The sequence below is a fragment of the Perissodus microlepis genome, chromosome 22 (assembly GCF_051167445.1).
Source record: "Perissodus microlepis isolate ML-2025 ecotype Zambia chromosome 22, ASM5116744v1, whole genome shotgun sequence".
NCBI lineage: Eukaryota > Metazoa > Chordata > Actinopteri > Cichliformes > Cichlidae > Perissodus > Perissodus microlepis.
In genome coordinates this window covers 3,860,893-3,875,638 of record NC_140481.1, presented here as the reverse complement: position 1 = coordinate 3,875,638, position 14,746 = coordinate 3,860,893, and the positions used below count along the sequence as shown (strand labels likewise).

Genomic DNA, 14,746 nt, shown 5'->3' with positions numbered 1-14,746 from the left:
AGGCCTTTTGCCAGACAGTAGACAGGAAGGTGAGGAGAGACTGAGGTGGTATGGCACACAGGAATTGGTCGAGGGCAGACTCAAACCCAAGCTCCTTCAGTGAGAACTCTAACGTTTAGTACATGTGTCCCCACTCAGCCAGGTGAGATATAGCAGAACCATCAATTCAGAGTCTGACAGTAAGGGTGAAGACGAGCCTGACTATTGGTCTGCTCCAAAACAAGCCCATAAGCAAGCTTTGAAATATTATGTTACAAAATTGTGAAACTGGGACATGAAATTTGATTTGAAAATGAAATTCATCCTGATCAGGAGCTGTTATGATCTAAATGGTGTTCTAGATCCAGGAAGCAAACAGGAAGAGCTGCAATATGTGTGCTTTTTCATTAATGAATAAATAATAAAAAGCTATAGTGCAGACTGCAGCGCCATCCAGTTGGTGTTTGCTCTCTCTGCGGTAGAGTATCACTTCCTGTTCCAACACATAGTTGTGTTTTTGTGTAGCTTATCTGCGTAGCAGTTTAATTAAAAACATAGAGATAACTTCTTATTTCATAGTGTAATCTTCCTAGTTGAACATCACATGCCCAAAGGGAACTGACTATTTTGCTTTGGACGCTTTGTGTTTACATCTTTTTGTAGAATCTGTTTACACATTCAAAATAAAGAAAGAGAACTTTGTTCGCTTGTTTTTTGTTTCTTTTAACTTTCTTCGTAGTCTGAGTATACGTACACTTGGGCCACATGCTTCAGGTATCCTTCCACAAGCTTTCTGCCATAGTTTGCTGAAATCTCAGCCCACTCCTCTTGACAGAACTGGTGTAACTGCCTCAGGTTTGTAGGTCTCACACTCGCTTTTTCCGTCCCGCCCACAAATTTTCTCCGGGACTGAGATCAGGACTTTGTGATGGCCACTCCAAAACTTTGATTTATTATCCTTAAGCCACTCTGTAACTAATTTGGAGGTATGCTTGGGGTCATTGTCCATCTGGAAGACCCATTTGCGCCCAAGCTTCAGTTTCCTGGTTGATGTCTTCAGATACTCCACATAAATTTCTTTTCTCATGATGCCATCTATTCTGTGAGGTGCACCAGTCCCTTCTGCAACAGAACGGCCCCACAACGTGAAGCTGCCACCCCCATACTTCACAGTTGGGATGGTGTTCTGAGGCTTCAAAGCGTCCTCCTTTTTCCTCCAAATATATTGTTTATCATTATAGCCGAACAGTTACATTTTTGTTTCATCAGACCACAGGACATGTCTCCAGAGATTAAGAGGAACCTTTTAGCTCATGATAGTACAGCACTCATTTTACTGTGGATAGTGACACTGTGTTACCAGTTTCAGCGAGCATCTTTACAAGGTCTCCTCCCCGAGCGGTATGATGGTTGTACATTCCCATACTTTTTATACTTCCCACATAGCAGACAGGCCTGGCCCAGATCTGGTGTCAAGCTGGAACTGCTGGCTGACTTCTGGCATGCTAAATGACATGTAATCCAGATGTGGGCCAGGCCTGGTGTAGATGGCACTGTCTATGTGATGGCATGCCACATCTGGCCCAATTATGGTTTGTTTCGTCATGTTACTTCTGCACTATTATGTTCCGGAACATTATTACAAGGCTAGATTAAGGTACACATTAGGCTGACATCTGAGGCCAGAGCTGAAACTGTTCTGGGCCAGCAGTGTGTCTGCAACTGGCCCGCGGCTGCACACAATGTGCTTATACATCGCCCACATACCGCAAAGAATGACGGCCCTTTGGTGACCCACATCTGGTTTGCCAGAGGTAATCCACACATAGGCCAGCACAGGACCACCAGTGTGTCTGGTGCTGGCCCATGTTATGAGAATCTTAAACTTAGTTTCAGAATAATTAAATCTGAGACTTTGTTTTATTGTAAGGTTATTACGTTTCAAATAGTGTGACAAATAAATATAAACTTTAATTCTGAAAATATTTAAATATTATTAAATAACACCAGCTACAATATTGGATAATATGTGTTTGTTCAGCAGAACAGTGTCCAGTATGTTGGCTGATATACTTTATTTACATGATATGCTTTGTTTATATCCAACTCATGTCAGCTGTGGTTTGTGAGTCAAGATGGTGCCGGTGTGCATGGCTCGCCGTCCACGGCTGTCAGATCCACTTTATCTCTTTTTTTTTTACTGGAAAGCACTTTCGTCAACCATGTTGCTTTTAAAGTAAACTATAAATAAAGTTGGATTGGATTTTAAAATAAAAGTTGAGCTGATTTTAATGTATTACAAGGAGTGTTTTTCATTATTATTTTTTAAATAAACATACAGTGTTTATATTAAATGCTGTACTAGAAATAAGCTCAAGGACGATAAAAGGGCATGTGATTTAGTTACATTCAACTTGTATGCAGCAAAATTAAAAATAAGTTACCACAAGTTGTTTTTTAATTTGGTAAATAATTGATAAAATGTTAAAAGTACTGGTTGTGTTTGACCTCATCACCAGGATGAGTTGGAAATACTTCAAATTCCCTCAGGTGGCCTTTTGCTGGTTGGATTGCCACTACAGTCTGTAAACTGTAGAGGTAATTTTGTGAGCTCATTGGATGAGCAGTTTCTGAAATACTCAGACCAGCCCATCTGGCACCAGCAACCACGCAATCTCTTTCCCCCATTCTGATACTTGGTTTGACCTTCAGCAGGTCATCATGAACATGGCTGTATGCTTAAATACTTTAATTTGCTGAGGTCTGATTGGTTCACTAGAGATTTGTGAACAGGTGCACCTGGCAAAGTGTGTGTAACCCTCAGTGTTACTGACATGTTCCACACTGATGCACAAAAATACTCTGTGCCCCACACTGTTTTATTAAGTATGTCTAATCACTGTGGACATTACATGTACCTTCTTAAAGGAGAGGTCAAAGGTCAGTTACCTTTATAGGTACCTGCTATATGTTATGACATATACACAGCACAGTTGTAGGAATGATAGTTTCTAAGTTCTAAAGCTTTTTGTCAATTTTCAACCAATAAATCATAAAGTTGACCTTGAAGACCACAAATTTTAATGGATTGTTAACATCACCCCATTCTACAGCCCTACAACATTTTAACATGAGTTATTTAAGACTTTTCAGCTATACTGTTTACAGAAAAAGATTAATGAGCAGAAAAAAAGAAACAAACTTTAATTATTTCTGATTAGAAGCTGTACAATCCAGACTGACTTTAACAAATGTGCTATAGGCTCACCTGGAAAATAGTGAGCTTTACAAGACTGATTTTGTTCCAAAGGCTTGCACAGACCTCAACCAATCCTAAGGCTAATTAGCACGGCTAGAATTTTAAAAACATTTGTTAAATGTTGTCATTGCTAACATATACCTGTTTTAGAGCATAGTGAGTAGTGAGAATGCAAAGTTATTGTTACCTCTAAAAAGAAAAATGTGAAGATGTGATATTAGCATGAGCTATATACTATCTCCAAAAGTTGATTCTGTTCATCTGGACTTTACATTTTGTGGGAAAAACGTTTCGTCACTCATCCAATTGACTGACCCGCTGTAAGAGGCATCATTTAAGAAACACCAGGAAGACTGAAGCTCATGGCATTGATCAAGCAGGACTCATGATCTTCACCAGCAGCTCCCTCACAGGGAAATCTTCAGCACTCCTCCGTAGGCTCGCCCCAGGAGATGGATAAACCCAGCATTTCATCAACACTGTGATGAGACCTTTGGTTTGTGTAATGTTATAAATACTCAGATACTCCCCAGAGGCTCCGGACTTTAACATAAAGATATTATATTCAGTCCTGTAGAAAGTTATATATTTAAAAATATGTGATCCTCTCTGGTTACTCTGGTATGAATAACTCTGAATCACTTTATGGTAAATAACACACTATGTGTAAAAAACCTGTGAAAAAATTCCAGATGACAAGTTTGTAGTTCAACATACAAGTGACGACCTTTGACCTTCATCAGGTTTTATTTAATTGTGTTAGAGAAAATCTCATATGCTCTTCATGCAGCTGAGTACATCAAGTGTTTAAAACGGAAGCTGTGCAGGTCTGAGATCAGCAGCTTTGTGAAACACCAAACTGAGGTCCTGTTTATGCTGATATATAGTGACACAGTTACATGAGTGATTAATCCTTTTGATTTTTTGTCTTTAACTTTATCAATAAAACAGCTGCAGCTTTCACTACAGCACGTGTGGTACTTTAACCTTTGTACTGTTTTCATCAGTTCATTTTGCAGTTAACATGTGAACATGTTGGATGATCTGTCTGCTGTCACTCGATGGGGCTGAGGTCTGAATCTGAGGGCAGCTCCTGTATTCACAAAGAGAACAGAACCATCAAACTCAAATATAAATTTTATCCCTCAATATTGAAATAAAGCTGATTCTTCTGTCCTCACACACTCAGGATCTGAAGTTCTTCTCTTACATTTTTGTCAGTATTACAGTACACTACAGTACTTTAATCCATAGTTCCTGATTAATGAGGAGTTACTGAAGTACAAGCTTTTAAAAAAATTGTTACTGTCTTTACAGATGTGGCAAGAGACTGAAAACATGCTGTTGTTTGCACATATTTAATATTCAGCTCTGCACAGGAGCTGAAGCAGGGTGCCGCCTGTTGCTTTTACAGTATAATACTTGTAATAAAAGTACAGTAACAGTAATTAGTGACTGAGCAGCCCGGGGCGTTTCTCTTGATTTCTTTAGTAAATTCATTCACCTGCACAGCTAAACGAACCCTGACAGCCGAGTGCTCATTTTAGCTAGCTAGGTCTCAGGAGCTAGCTAAGGACGGTAGTTACGGATTAGCTTACAAACACGTTTAACTTACCGAAAAAGTGCAGCGGGGCCTCGGGTCCTTCTGTCGGGTAGTCCAGTTTACTGAAGAACACCTCAGGCTGCCAGGTTAAAACACTCGGTCGTGTTTTCGTTGCGTAAACGCTGGGCGTCTTCTCAGAGCCTACGCTCTATCTGCTATTCGCGAACAGAGATACGCAAGTTTCTCCGTGACTGCAGCTGTCAGTCAAAGCTCTTATGATGACGTTTCACCCCAATTTAACATCACCGTGGTAGGAATTAGAATCAAACTTATGGGAAAGGAGACCCCTTGAACATCAATCAGCGTGATGAGAACTATTGAAAACAAAAGAAAGAATCTTTGGAAAAAAATAATCTAAGGAGAATTAATTTATTTTAGTCTGACCCCAGTCCCATCCGCTAACATGGAGGAGGCGGGGTTTATGACCTATACTGCAGCCAGACACCAGGGGGCGATAGAGACGTTTTGGCTTCATTTTTGGGGAGCTGTCGCGTCGTCCATGTTTTCTACAGTCTGCCCCAGGGCAGCTGTGGCTACAACTGTAGCTTGCCTCCACCAGTGTGTGAATGTGACAGTGAATGAATAGTGGTATTGTAAAGCGCTTTGGGTGCCTTGAAAAGCGCTATATAAAATCCAATCCATTATTATTATTATTATTATTATTGTTATTATTAAATTAACTGTAAATTACACTGCGGTGAGCTCCTTTCATATAGTTCTATCACATGCACGTGTACACGCATGTTGACAACCGTAACCATGGCCGCTGAGGGTATATAAATGCTGCACAAGGTTCCAATCGTCCGTTTACACTTGCTCGTGGACTTGTTTCGACCTGCTCCAACCTCAGCCTGTGGAAAGCTAAGTTTTGCAAACATTTGACTGAAAGCGGATATTACTTGAAAGTGACAACAAGTACTTCATCTGTGGATCGTTTGTACTTGTTTTTGTTTTTCAAGTTTGAAGATGGCTCGCCGTGGACCTGGACTCCTCGACAGTCACCTGGACTTCGCTGCAGGTACGTTTGAAAGTTTCTTTAAATTTAAATGACTGTAATAATTTAACAAGTTCCAGTGTGAATATCAAGTTTTAACGTGATCAAATATGTGTATTCCAAGATTGTTTCCCGTAAATTGTTTGTATGCTTTAAATTTTCCGGGAGAGGTGTGGAAATTATTAACGACTGGTGTATGAATATGAAAAAAAAGGTGTTACTTTGATTTGAAGGCTTCAAATTTGACACTTTTCTTTAAAATGAAATGGTTAAAAATAGCTTAATGGACTAAAATTTGTAAAATGCCCAAAAATCAGTTTCCATGGTAATGGCATCTTCAAGATGTCATGGCGTCAGAACACGCAGGTGTAAACACACAGATCCAGGTCCCCTCCTAACATCCTTTTCTTCTCCGGATCAAAGGCTTTATTGGCATAAACTATATTTTTTCTCTGCTGCAAAACACAAAGATAAAAATAAAATAATATCAAAAGAATATGAAAACAGTAGTAATAATGGTATTAAGACCTATCTTCTATTACGGTAATGCTTTTAACCTTATTAGATAGCAGAGAGAGAAATTGTACACAGGGATATTTACACAGGGATAGCATGTTTACCACAGATTAGATGTATCTGTCCTTATGGCAGATACAGTCCTTGTGCACATTTCTAAAAATGTGGATTCTGAGTTAAGAGTTTCTGTTTGTTTGTTTGTTTGTTTTTCACTTGACCATCATTTTCAGACATACCTGCAGAGCTTTGTGTGTGTGCAATTTTTACTCTTGCCAAGGAGGTTGTGTTTTTATTTTAAAAAAATACATTTTTTATATTTAGGACATGAGATTGGTACATGTGGTCTAAATGTTACATTGTGGTTTGCATCCACATATTTAACCTATGAGCTTTTTTCAAAATGTGTGACATCGTGAATTGTAAATAAAACAGGAGAATGAGCTGCATGGTTAGTTATAAATTTACTGTAGTATATTTATATAATAAGTTACTCATGTTCGGCTATTTACAAATCCTATTATCCATTACCTATTCCAACATAGTGTTTGCATAAAGGCTTACAAAGAACAAATAAAACAAATTGAATGTACACAAAATACAGTGTCATATATAGTGTCAATATAGTGTCACCTTAAAAGTACACAGAGTGAGCTGCCTTGGTGGAAGTTTGGTGGTCTTCTATTAAAAAACTTCACTTAAAGATTGAACAAGTAGAAGTGTCATTCAGTCCGACATAAAATGCTTTTCTCTCATCCTCTGCTCAAACTAACAGATGTAGGTCTGTTGCTTTAACACTGGGTGTCTATTACATTCCTAATGTTATTTTAAAAATTGTTTCTTCACAGGGCGTCTTGACTATGTGGTTGAACGCCCTGCTCAGGACACTGATACCCAGCGTATCAGCGAAGGTGAGTATGGTGAGTATTCTTTCCCTCTCTCACCCTCACCCTCTTCTCATGAAGCACCAGATGCTGATGACGGTGAACAGCAAGGTGAGTACCCCCCCTACCTACCTGTAGACGATGAAGAGGTGAGTGAACAGTCTGACAATTCATCTGACTGGAACGACTCAGAAGAGTGGGGGGATTGGCTTAGCGATGACTCGGGGTATGACACCATGGATGAGAGGGATGATTCCCCTCTCATCCGGGAGCACCCTCCAGAGCCGTTTTGGCACGATTGGCAACATCCTATTGCTCCAGGTGCTGCCCCTATCGCCATGCCGCCTTTCGGCCAGGCCAACGCCCCACTCTTCCCTCGAGTTGTTGCCCCAGTTGGTGATCCGCCAGCTGCTCCTCCCTCAGCTGCTCCCTCTGCTGCTCCTTCCTCATCTGCTTTCTCAGCTGCTCCTTCCTCTGCTGCTCCTTTCTTAGCTGCTCCCTCTGCTGCTTCTTCCTCAGCTGCTCTCTCTGCTGCTCCCTCTGCTGCTCTCTCTGCTGCTCCCTCTGCTGCTCCATCCTCAGCTGCTCCCTCTGCTGCTCCCTCTGCTGCTCCTTCCTCAGCTGCTCCCTCTGCTGCTCCTTCCTCAGAAAAGAGAAGCAGAGAAGACATCTGCACCGAAGAGGTAAGTGCAAAGAGGTGCAAGGTAAGTGACCAGTTTGATGCCCCTTCAACATCCTCAGGTTGTTTTGGAGTCAGATGTTTCTGGGAGAGGCTTTTTAGCCTTTCCCTTGATGACAGTGACTCTGATTAGTTTATGTTAGAACGTGTTTTTAAACTTTGTAACACTTAAGTTGGCCTTTGTGTTTTGCAGTGTTTGTAAATATCTTTTACTTTTTAATTAACTTTGTAATGTTTAAGTTAAGCCTGTTTGTAACACAGAACATCTGACTCGCACATGTGAAATGTATTCTTTTTTCTTTTTTCTTTTTTAGTTGTTATTACTTCCATTTTTCTTAATATCACAGGTAACTTTTTAAATGAATAATATATGTTTTTCCCAAGCCCTAATTCACCATGCAGGACAAAGGTAAGTCTGTACTTAATGTCAACACAAATAAGTAGAAAAGGTTTAAAAATGATGCAGTGAACTGACTGTAGTCTCTTGTTTTTACATAAGGTATAGCCTGCGGCTAAGAATTCAACACTTCAGACACTCAACGTCCAAGATGGAGCTAACACCCCACCCAGAAGACAGCCTTACCCCGACCAACCCGATGAGAAGGATGGATGACCAAGTGAAAAACGGGAGAGTGGTGCTGTGTTCCAACTATGTAAGTTATCACCTCACATTGACAACAAACTGTCTTGAAGACGAAATTCTTCCAATAGTTGGTATAAATCATCATCCTATGTCAGCAGCACTGTAGGTTTAGGTTTATTTATATTTTTCATGTGTATACGTTGGGTTTAAAATTGCTTTTTAACAACATACTGCAGCTACCAACAATGAAAATGCTGTTTTGTGTTAAAATGACGTCTTTCTTGTGTTATTGCTTTGCAGGGAAGCTGAGAGTGGACAGAGCTGCACAGAGGACCAAAGATCCACTCTCAGCACTTCATACCTGACTGGCCACAGCACCACCCCTCCTCACCCAGGGTGAGGAGGGTCCTGACCCCGCCTGCACAGAGGGAGTTGTGAACATGCACTTCTGTATCGGTGGGTTTAGGATCCTCCTCACACACACACAGATGAAGACTGTCACTGGAAGATGTCTCCATTGCATCAGCAGGACGTAAGCATTTGTAAAATATTACAGTTTGTGATGTTTTATACATATTTTTATTGCATCATTTCAAAGTAGTAGATATAAAATAAACCAATTTTCATAACATTTTCTGTGTATTTAGTTGTTTTTTTAATGAATTATTTGGAACATCATTGCAACCTGTCAGCTTTTTATTGAGGATTTAGAAAGTTGCTGGTGGCCCGAGTGTGTACAGTGGGGTGTTGTTTTTGTCACATGCTGAAAGTGACCTCATGGGGAGCAAAAAAGAACAACTGAACAATTTGGGGATTCACAGACTTTGGTAATCGTTAAAAAAATGAAGAAAAATTGTTCTGTGTGAACTAAAAGCTCAAATATAAACCATCCTGACACTGACACAAATGATCTGCTGTTTATAAGCAGGAGATTGTTGGCCTGAATGTTTGAATGTTTGCAGTTTCAGGTCCTACTGATCAGTTTTAAGTACTGTAGAAAGTGAGCAGCAATTTAATCGAGTCCTGGGATGAAATGGGACAAAAGGGTAATGTGACAGCCACTTTAGTTCCCTTCCCTCGTTTAACAATGTGTAAGCAGACTGCTTTAACCTGCAATTTACTGCATGTTGTTAGGCTGCATGGTCCAACCACAGGCTGCTAACCACCCGTGGTGATCGAAGGTTTTGAGGTCTTGCTTGAGCAACTGATGACGTTTTATCAAAGCTTGTTAAGTTTCCCAACCGCATTTTATCCTGATGGTCCAAGGCTTACATCTTTATGCTCACAGACGTACTTCTGTAATTAATGAGTGACCGATTTATTACTTTAAGTTACAGTGTGAGGGGCATTAATGAACATAAATCAGATTTAACTGGATTATGTGTTTAGGTCAAGAGACACAGACCTTCATCTTTAAGAGGCTCTTCTTGAATGTCTAATCACGATGTTTGTGTTTGTCTGCAGCATCACTGCAGCAGAGAGGGTATAACACAAGGCCACAGTCATGTGATATTCTTATTCTTATATATAAAAAGGGTTCACAACTGAAAGTAAAAAGTAATACAGTTAATGCACATTCATCTTAGTTGACATAAGCATAAAGACAATGTAAATAAGATATGAAAATAGTTTAAAAGTTATTATTTTTCATGTTGCATCAATGGTTGTCATTTTATTCACGAGAACTGCGATCTGTACAATACTAATCGGCTAGTTTCTGGGATCGATTGGTAGTGTCTCCAATCTCCACTAGGGGGCTTTCGCACATTCTCCTCATTGCATTAAACTACTCTGTGAGATAACAACACAAAATCACTCTTGTGATTCTTTCCTTCCTTTTTTCAGGTCTGTAATAATGGCTGCATTCATTGAGGAACGTAGAGGAACAGTTAATATATGACAGCCTATATTTAGTAACATAGGGTCAGTGCAACACAACCAGGCACTTTTACATCAATAGCTCAATTATGTCCAGCAATATTGTCAGAAACTTTTTGATACACAGACTTTGCTCATCTCATATAAATGATCGATATTAAATGCAGTCATGGGGGATCAGTTGCGCTTCAGAGGTGCAAACATAGTATGAAATTGATACATATAATGTCTAGATGTGTATCTTGGAATTTCAATTCAGTTTTCTCAATAAAGGCTTTGAAAGTTAATAATGTCTTATTAAACACTAACTTTGAAATATGGTCATAATGCAAGGACTGGTGGTCTCTTTATGGGTACAAACAAATGAGTTCAAAGTATTTTAGCATATCCCTGTAAAATCAACAAATCCATTCTTTTCACATTTTTATTGGTTCATTCTTTCACATACTAAAGCCATGCAAGTACACTGGGCGGTTGTTTTTAACAGAATCATTTGATGATTCTGATGAAATGAAGTATTGTTTCAATGAGCTGTGGCACCATTATTGCTTTAGCAGTGGAAGGAGTCAGGTAGGGCTTCATCAGGAAGATGGGACACCATATCATCATTATCTTTAAAACTGCATTTGAAACAGGGACACCATATCATCATTATCTTTAAAACTGCATTTGAAACAGGGACACCATATCATCATTATCTTTAAAACTGGAATATTTCTAACATTTTGAGTTATTTTCCAGTGTTAGAAAATCAGCACTGCTCAGTGTTAGTCTTTGTTAATCTTCAAAACTGACTAGGTTACTTTTAAACATATAACACTGTCAAAAGTGTTAATTTAACACTCAACAGTGTTGTATTTAACACTCAGAGGAGTGGACCCATATAGACACTCTCTAGTGTTAATTTAACACTGGAGATTTTGCTGTGTGTGTGGGTGCAGCTGAAAAAACTTCTTTTGGTAAATAACACAGAAATTCTGAAATCCTCTACTGCTTTTATCAAACAGAATAAAAGAAACCAAAGCTAAACTCTAAAAGATTATTTATTTCAGCTTGTTTACAGTTATCCACAGCTTTTTATGGGTTGATAGTTTTCCTGATCCAATCTGCATACTCAGGATCACAGAGGTCCATGAAGGCAGCTGGTGCTCTGCATACAAAGTCCGGATCTCCCACAAAAGAAGAGACCCCATAAATCCTGCCATTATGAACCACTCCTCCACCAGAGTTTCCCTGCAAGACAGAAATACAGTTTCCCAGTTTTATAAAATCTTTCTGTATTTTGAATGTTTAATAAATGCAGCTGTGAGCTCATGCAAACTCACTCGACATATATCTTTCCCAGGACTTTGTCCACAGAACCAGTGTTGATAGCTCTTGACTCGGTGGACCTCGGGGAATTTTTTCTGTAAAATATCATTGAGCTCTGTACAGCTGACAACCTCAGTCTCTGCACAGTGAAGAGAGGGTGATTTACCAGGTTCTAGAAAAAAGGGACAATTAGTTCAGCTTAAAGCACTTTTTAAAAAAATGATACAGATTTGTATTTTATGCAGAAATACAGCAGAAAGAAATAAAATAGTCTGAGCTCACAGGAAAAGCTTGTTTTTACTTTGAACACATTAGAAATGAAGCAAAATACAATTTCAGTACAAATATCTGCAACATCTCTTTACTAATAAAGTAACAGTTTGGATGGTTTGTTTTCTTTTTTCTTAATACAACAAATTTGTTAAAAATCATCTTACTTCTTTTGTCATTAGCTAGTCCAGTGGTGGCACCATAACCTGCGATCTCAACTCTGGAATGACATAAGAAGTGTTTGGACGCTTTTCTCTCCCTTTTTTTGTCAGTTACATACAAATACATTTATTGATTGTTTTGCACATTAACTTTGAAATGTTGCCCTGAGGCCTGTACTATGAAGCAGGATTTCATCTCTCCAGGTAACTTCAGAGTTCTATATGAAGGATTTTGACTTCTTACAGAGAAAATTGTAAGAGTAACCCTGACCTGCTGTTATATTAGTTATGTCCTTTATAGAGTTTTAGTCACCACTTTATCATCATGCGCCACACCTGGCTAGCATGCTTGCACTGTGCTTGCTCAGCGCATTGGGAAACCATTCAAGCTCACTGCAGCACATGCTACTTCCTGTTTTAAAGGGCCATATAGCAGCCCTTGTTACATGCGTGGGCACGGAGCGTGAAGCAGAAAGCACAGCTTAAAAGAGAAGTTGATATAACCGGCGGCGTGACACTGACTGGTGTTTTACGTTTTCTCAAGCCAGCTAACGCAAAGTAAGCCAAACCTCGTTGAATTTTCTTTGTACTATATCCCTCTGGTTAAGTTCAAGCTTAGAGATCATTTGTCCAGAAAAGCAGCATCACCATTCCTGGAAGATCCCTTGAAACTTTCAACTTTAGACCCTCCTACTGTACTACATGGACAGTGGGAGGGGCTAAAATCCTTCAATAGCATTTTTTCATAGACATTTTTCAGTTTGCAGCCTATGTTTAAATTCTGTTGTTATATTAAGTTTTATTTTCTCTTACACTAATAAACAGCAGAAAGTTTGTAGCTGACAGAATAAAAGCTGAAACTGTCTTTCAAACATTAATTAAATAAAATACTTGATTAATGATCCATCAGATTCTCCTGTGTAATGATAGGCCGTGATGTCAGTCAGGATTTTTGCTGTCTTTCTTGCTTGTCTTCAAATGGGCTAGACTTTATTGATATAGATTTCATCCAGTCTTATTGAACAAAGCATCTGTAGTGCTTGCACATTCATATAGTGCTTTTACTACTAAGCTACCCTACAGCAATTTTCCACTCACACACACACACACACACACACACACACACACACACATGACACTGATTTTTCTGCAGCAGCTGTTACCTTCAGTCTGTATTATGCATTTAAACCCTTCATATTTTTCTAATATTACAGTTTTATCTTCCTTTTTAAAACCTGCATTGCCAGTATAGTTTATCCACATCCATTAGGATTGAAAGCCCTGGTTAACTTGATAACCAGGGCTTTGAATTGATAAGCAGCTTCCTGTGAGTACTTATCCTGATTCCCACTGTTGGGATTAGATAAAGGAAATATATTATACATTTGTTGAACTCACTTCACAGCACAGAGCTCAGGTCAAGAAGAAACTTTAAGAAAAAAACTTCAAAGTAAGAAACTTTGAGCCACAGGAATATCAAAGTATCATTTGAATCTAAAACTGAAGTTAGCACGACGTGTCAGTATCTGTCAGAACACATGAACCTGAAGCTGAAAAATCCACAACTCGCCTTTTAGGAGGTTCATCACAGTCAGGTAGTTTTTTAGGTTGGACATCAGAGCTGCTAGTAGCTGCAGCAGCATGATGTCATGAACTCTGCCTGTGCTGGTGTCTGTATAGATCTCAGCATCTGCTGTTATCTGCACTTCTTGTTCCGGACCCCCTTGATGCACACTTAGATTTGCAAACATGGTCCTGCATATGCACAGCAAACATAAAACATGATTACTGATGGTCACCATATTCTATTTCTCATCTTGTCTGAATGTATTTTACTTTTTACTGAATAGCAAAAACATGGCTACTAGACATTCCTTGGGTTCACAAGTTTTAGTTGCTGCTCTGAGCTCCTCACCCTCCTGGCTTCAGACAGTGAGCTGCAGTCAGAATCCAGCGGTCGCTGATCAAAGAGCCTCCACACAAGCTGGAAGGTCCATGTGGATAAACTGCTCTGAGCTGTACATGATACTGTCGCTCACATTCATCACCGCCAATGATTCTCTTTTGCAGAGCGACCTCTGTGTTCGCCGTCACACCTGAAAGAGGAATCCCCCACCCCACCAGCTCACTGCCAGTTTATCTTTGTACCTGTAAAATATCTGCTCTCAGAAGTAAGGCAGAACCATGCAGTGAGCACCAGAGCCATTAAATATAGATACTGTAGCTGAACACTCGCTGATACACAGAGAAAAGAGAAGAGGCACCACACATAGTGTTGCTGCCATTCACCCTCTAATGACTGCATTTCAGTTTGAATATTGGACACTGCATAGTCACATAGTGTCATTATGAAGCTTTATCAACTGCAAAGCTGCAAAGCTCCACACATTTATGCAAAGTTACTTATCGTCTCTTTTTGCTTTTGGCTTTCATAAAGTGACAGAAGGGAAATGAAGGTAAAATGTTTCTACAGAGAAAGTGCTTCACAATAATAATCAACAAAAAGTAAATACAAACATTAAAAGACAATAACAATATCCACTACCTAAAATCAAGCCTGTACAAATAAGTAGAGCTGCTCTTTCAAATGTTCAGACCGCAGAGATCAAATGTAATATTAGTGCATTCCATA

General features: G+C 39.4%; 1 protein-coding gene and 1 pseudogene across 1 annotated transcript; one reads left to right on the top strand and one right to left on the bottom strand.

Annotated features, from left to right (window-relative positions):
• The first annotated feature begins 5,348 nt into the window (after positions 1-5,348).
• LOC146362437 (uncharacterized) lies at positions 5,349-8,182 on the top strand. Its single transcript, XM_084919896.1, has 2 exons — positions 5,349-5,859; positions 7,197-8,182. The coding sequence occupies exons 1-2, from the start codon at positions 5,808-5,810 to the stop codon at positions 8,042-8,044; spliced, it is 900 nt and encodes a 299-aa protein (XP_084776022.1). The 5' UTR covers positions 5,349-5,807; the 3' UTR covers positions 8,045-8,182.
• Positions 8,183-11,123: 2,941 nt separating this feature from the next.
• On the bottom strand, positions 11,124-14,250 carry LOC146362436 (kallikrein-8-like; annotated as a pseudogene).
• Between the last annotated feature and the right edge of the window lie 496 nt (positions 14,251-14,746).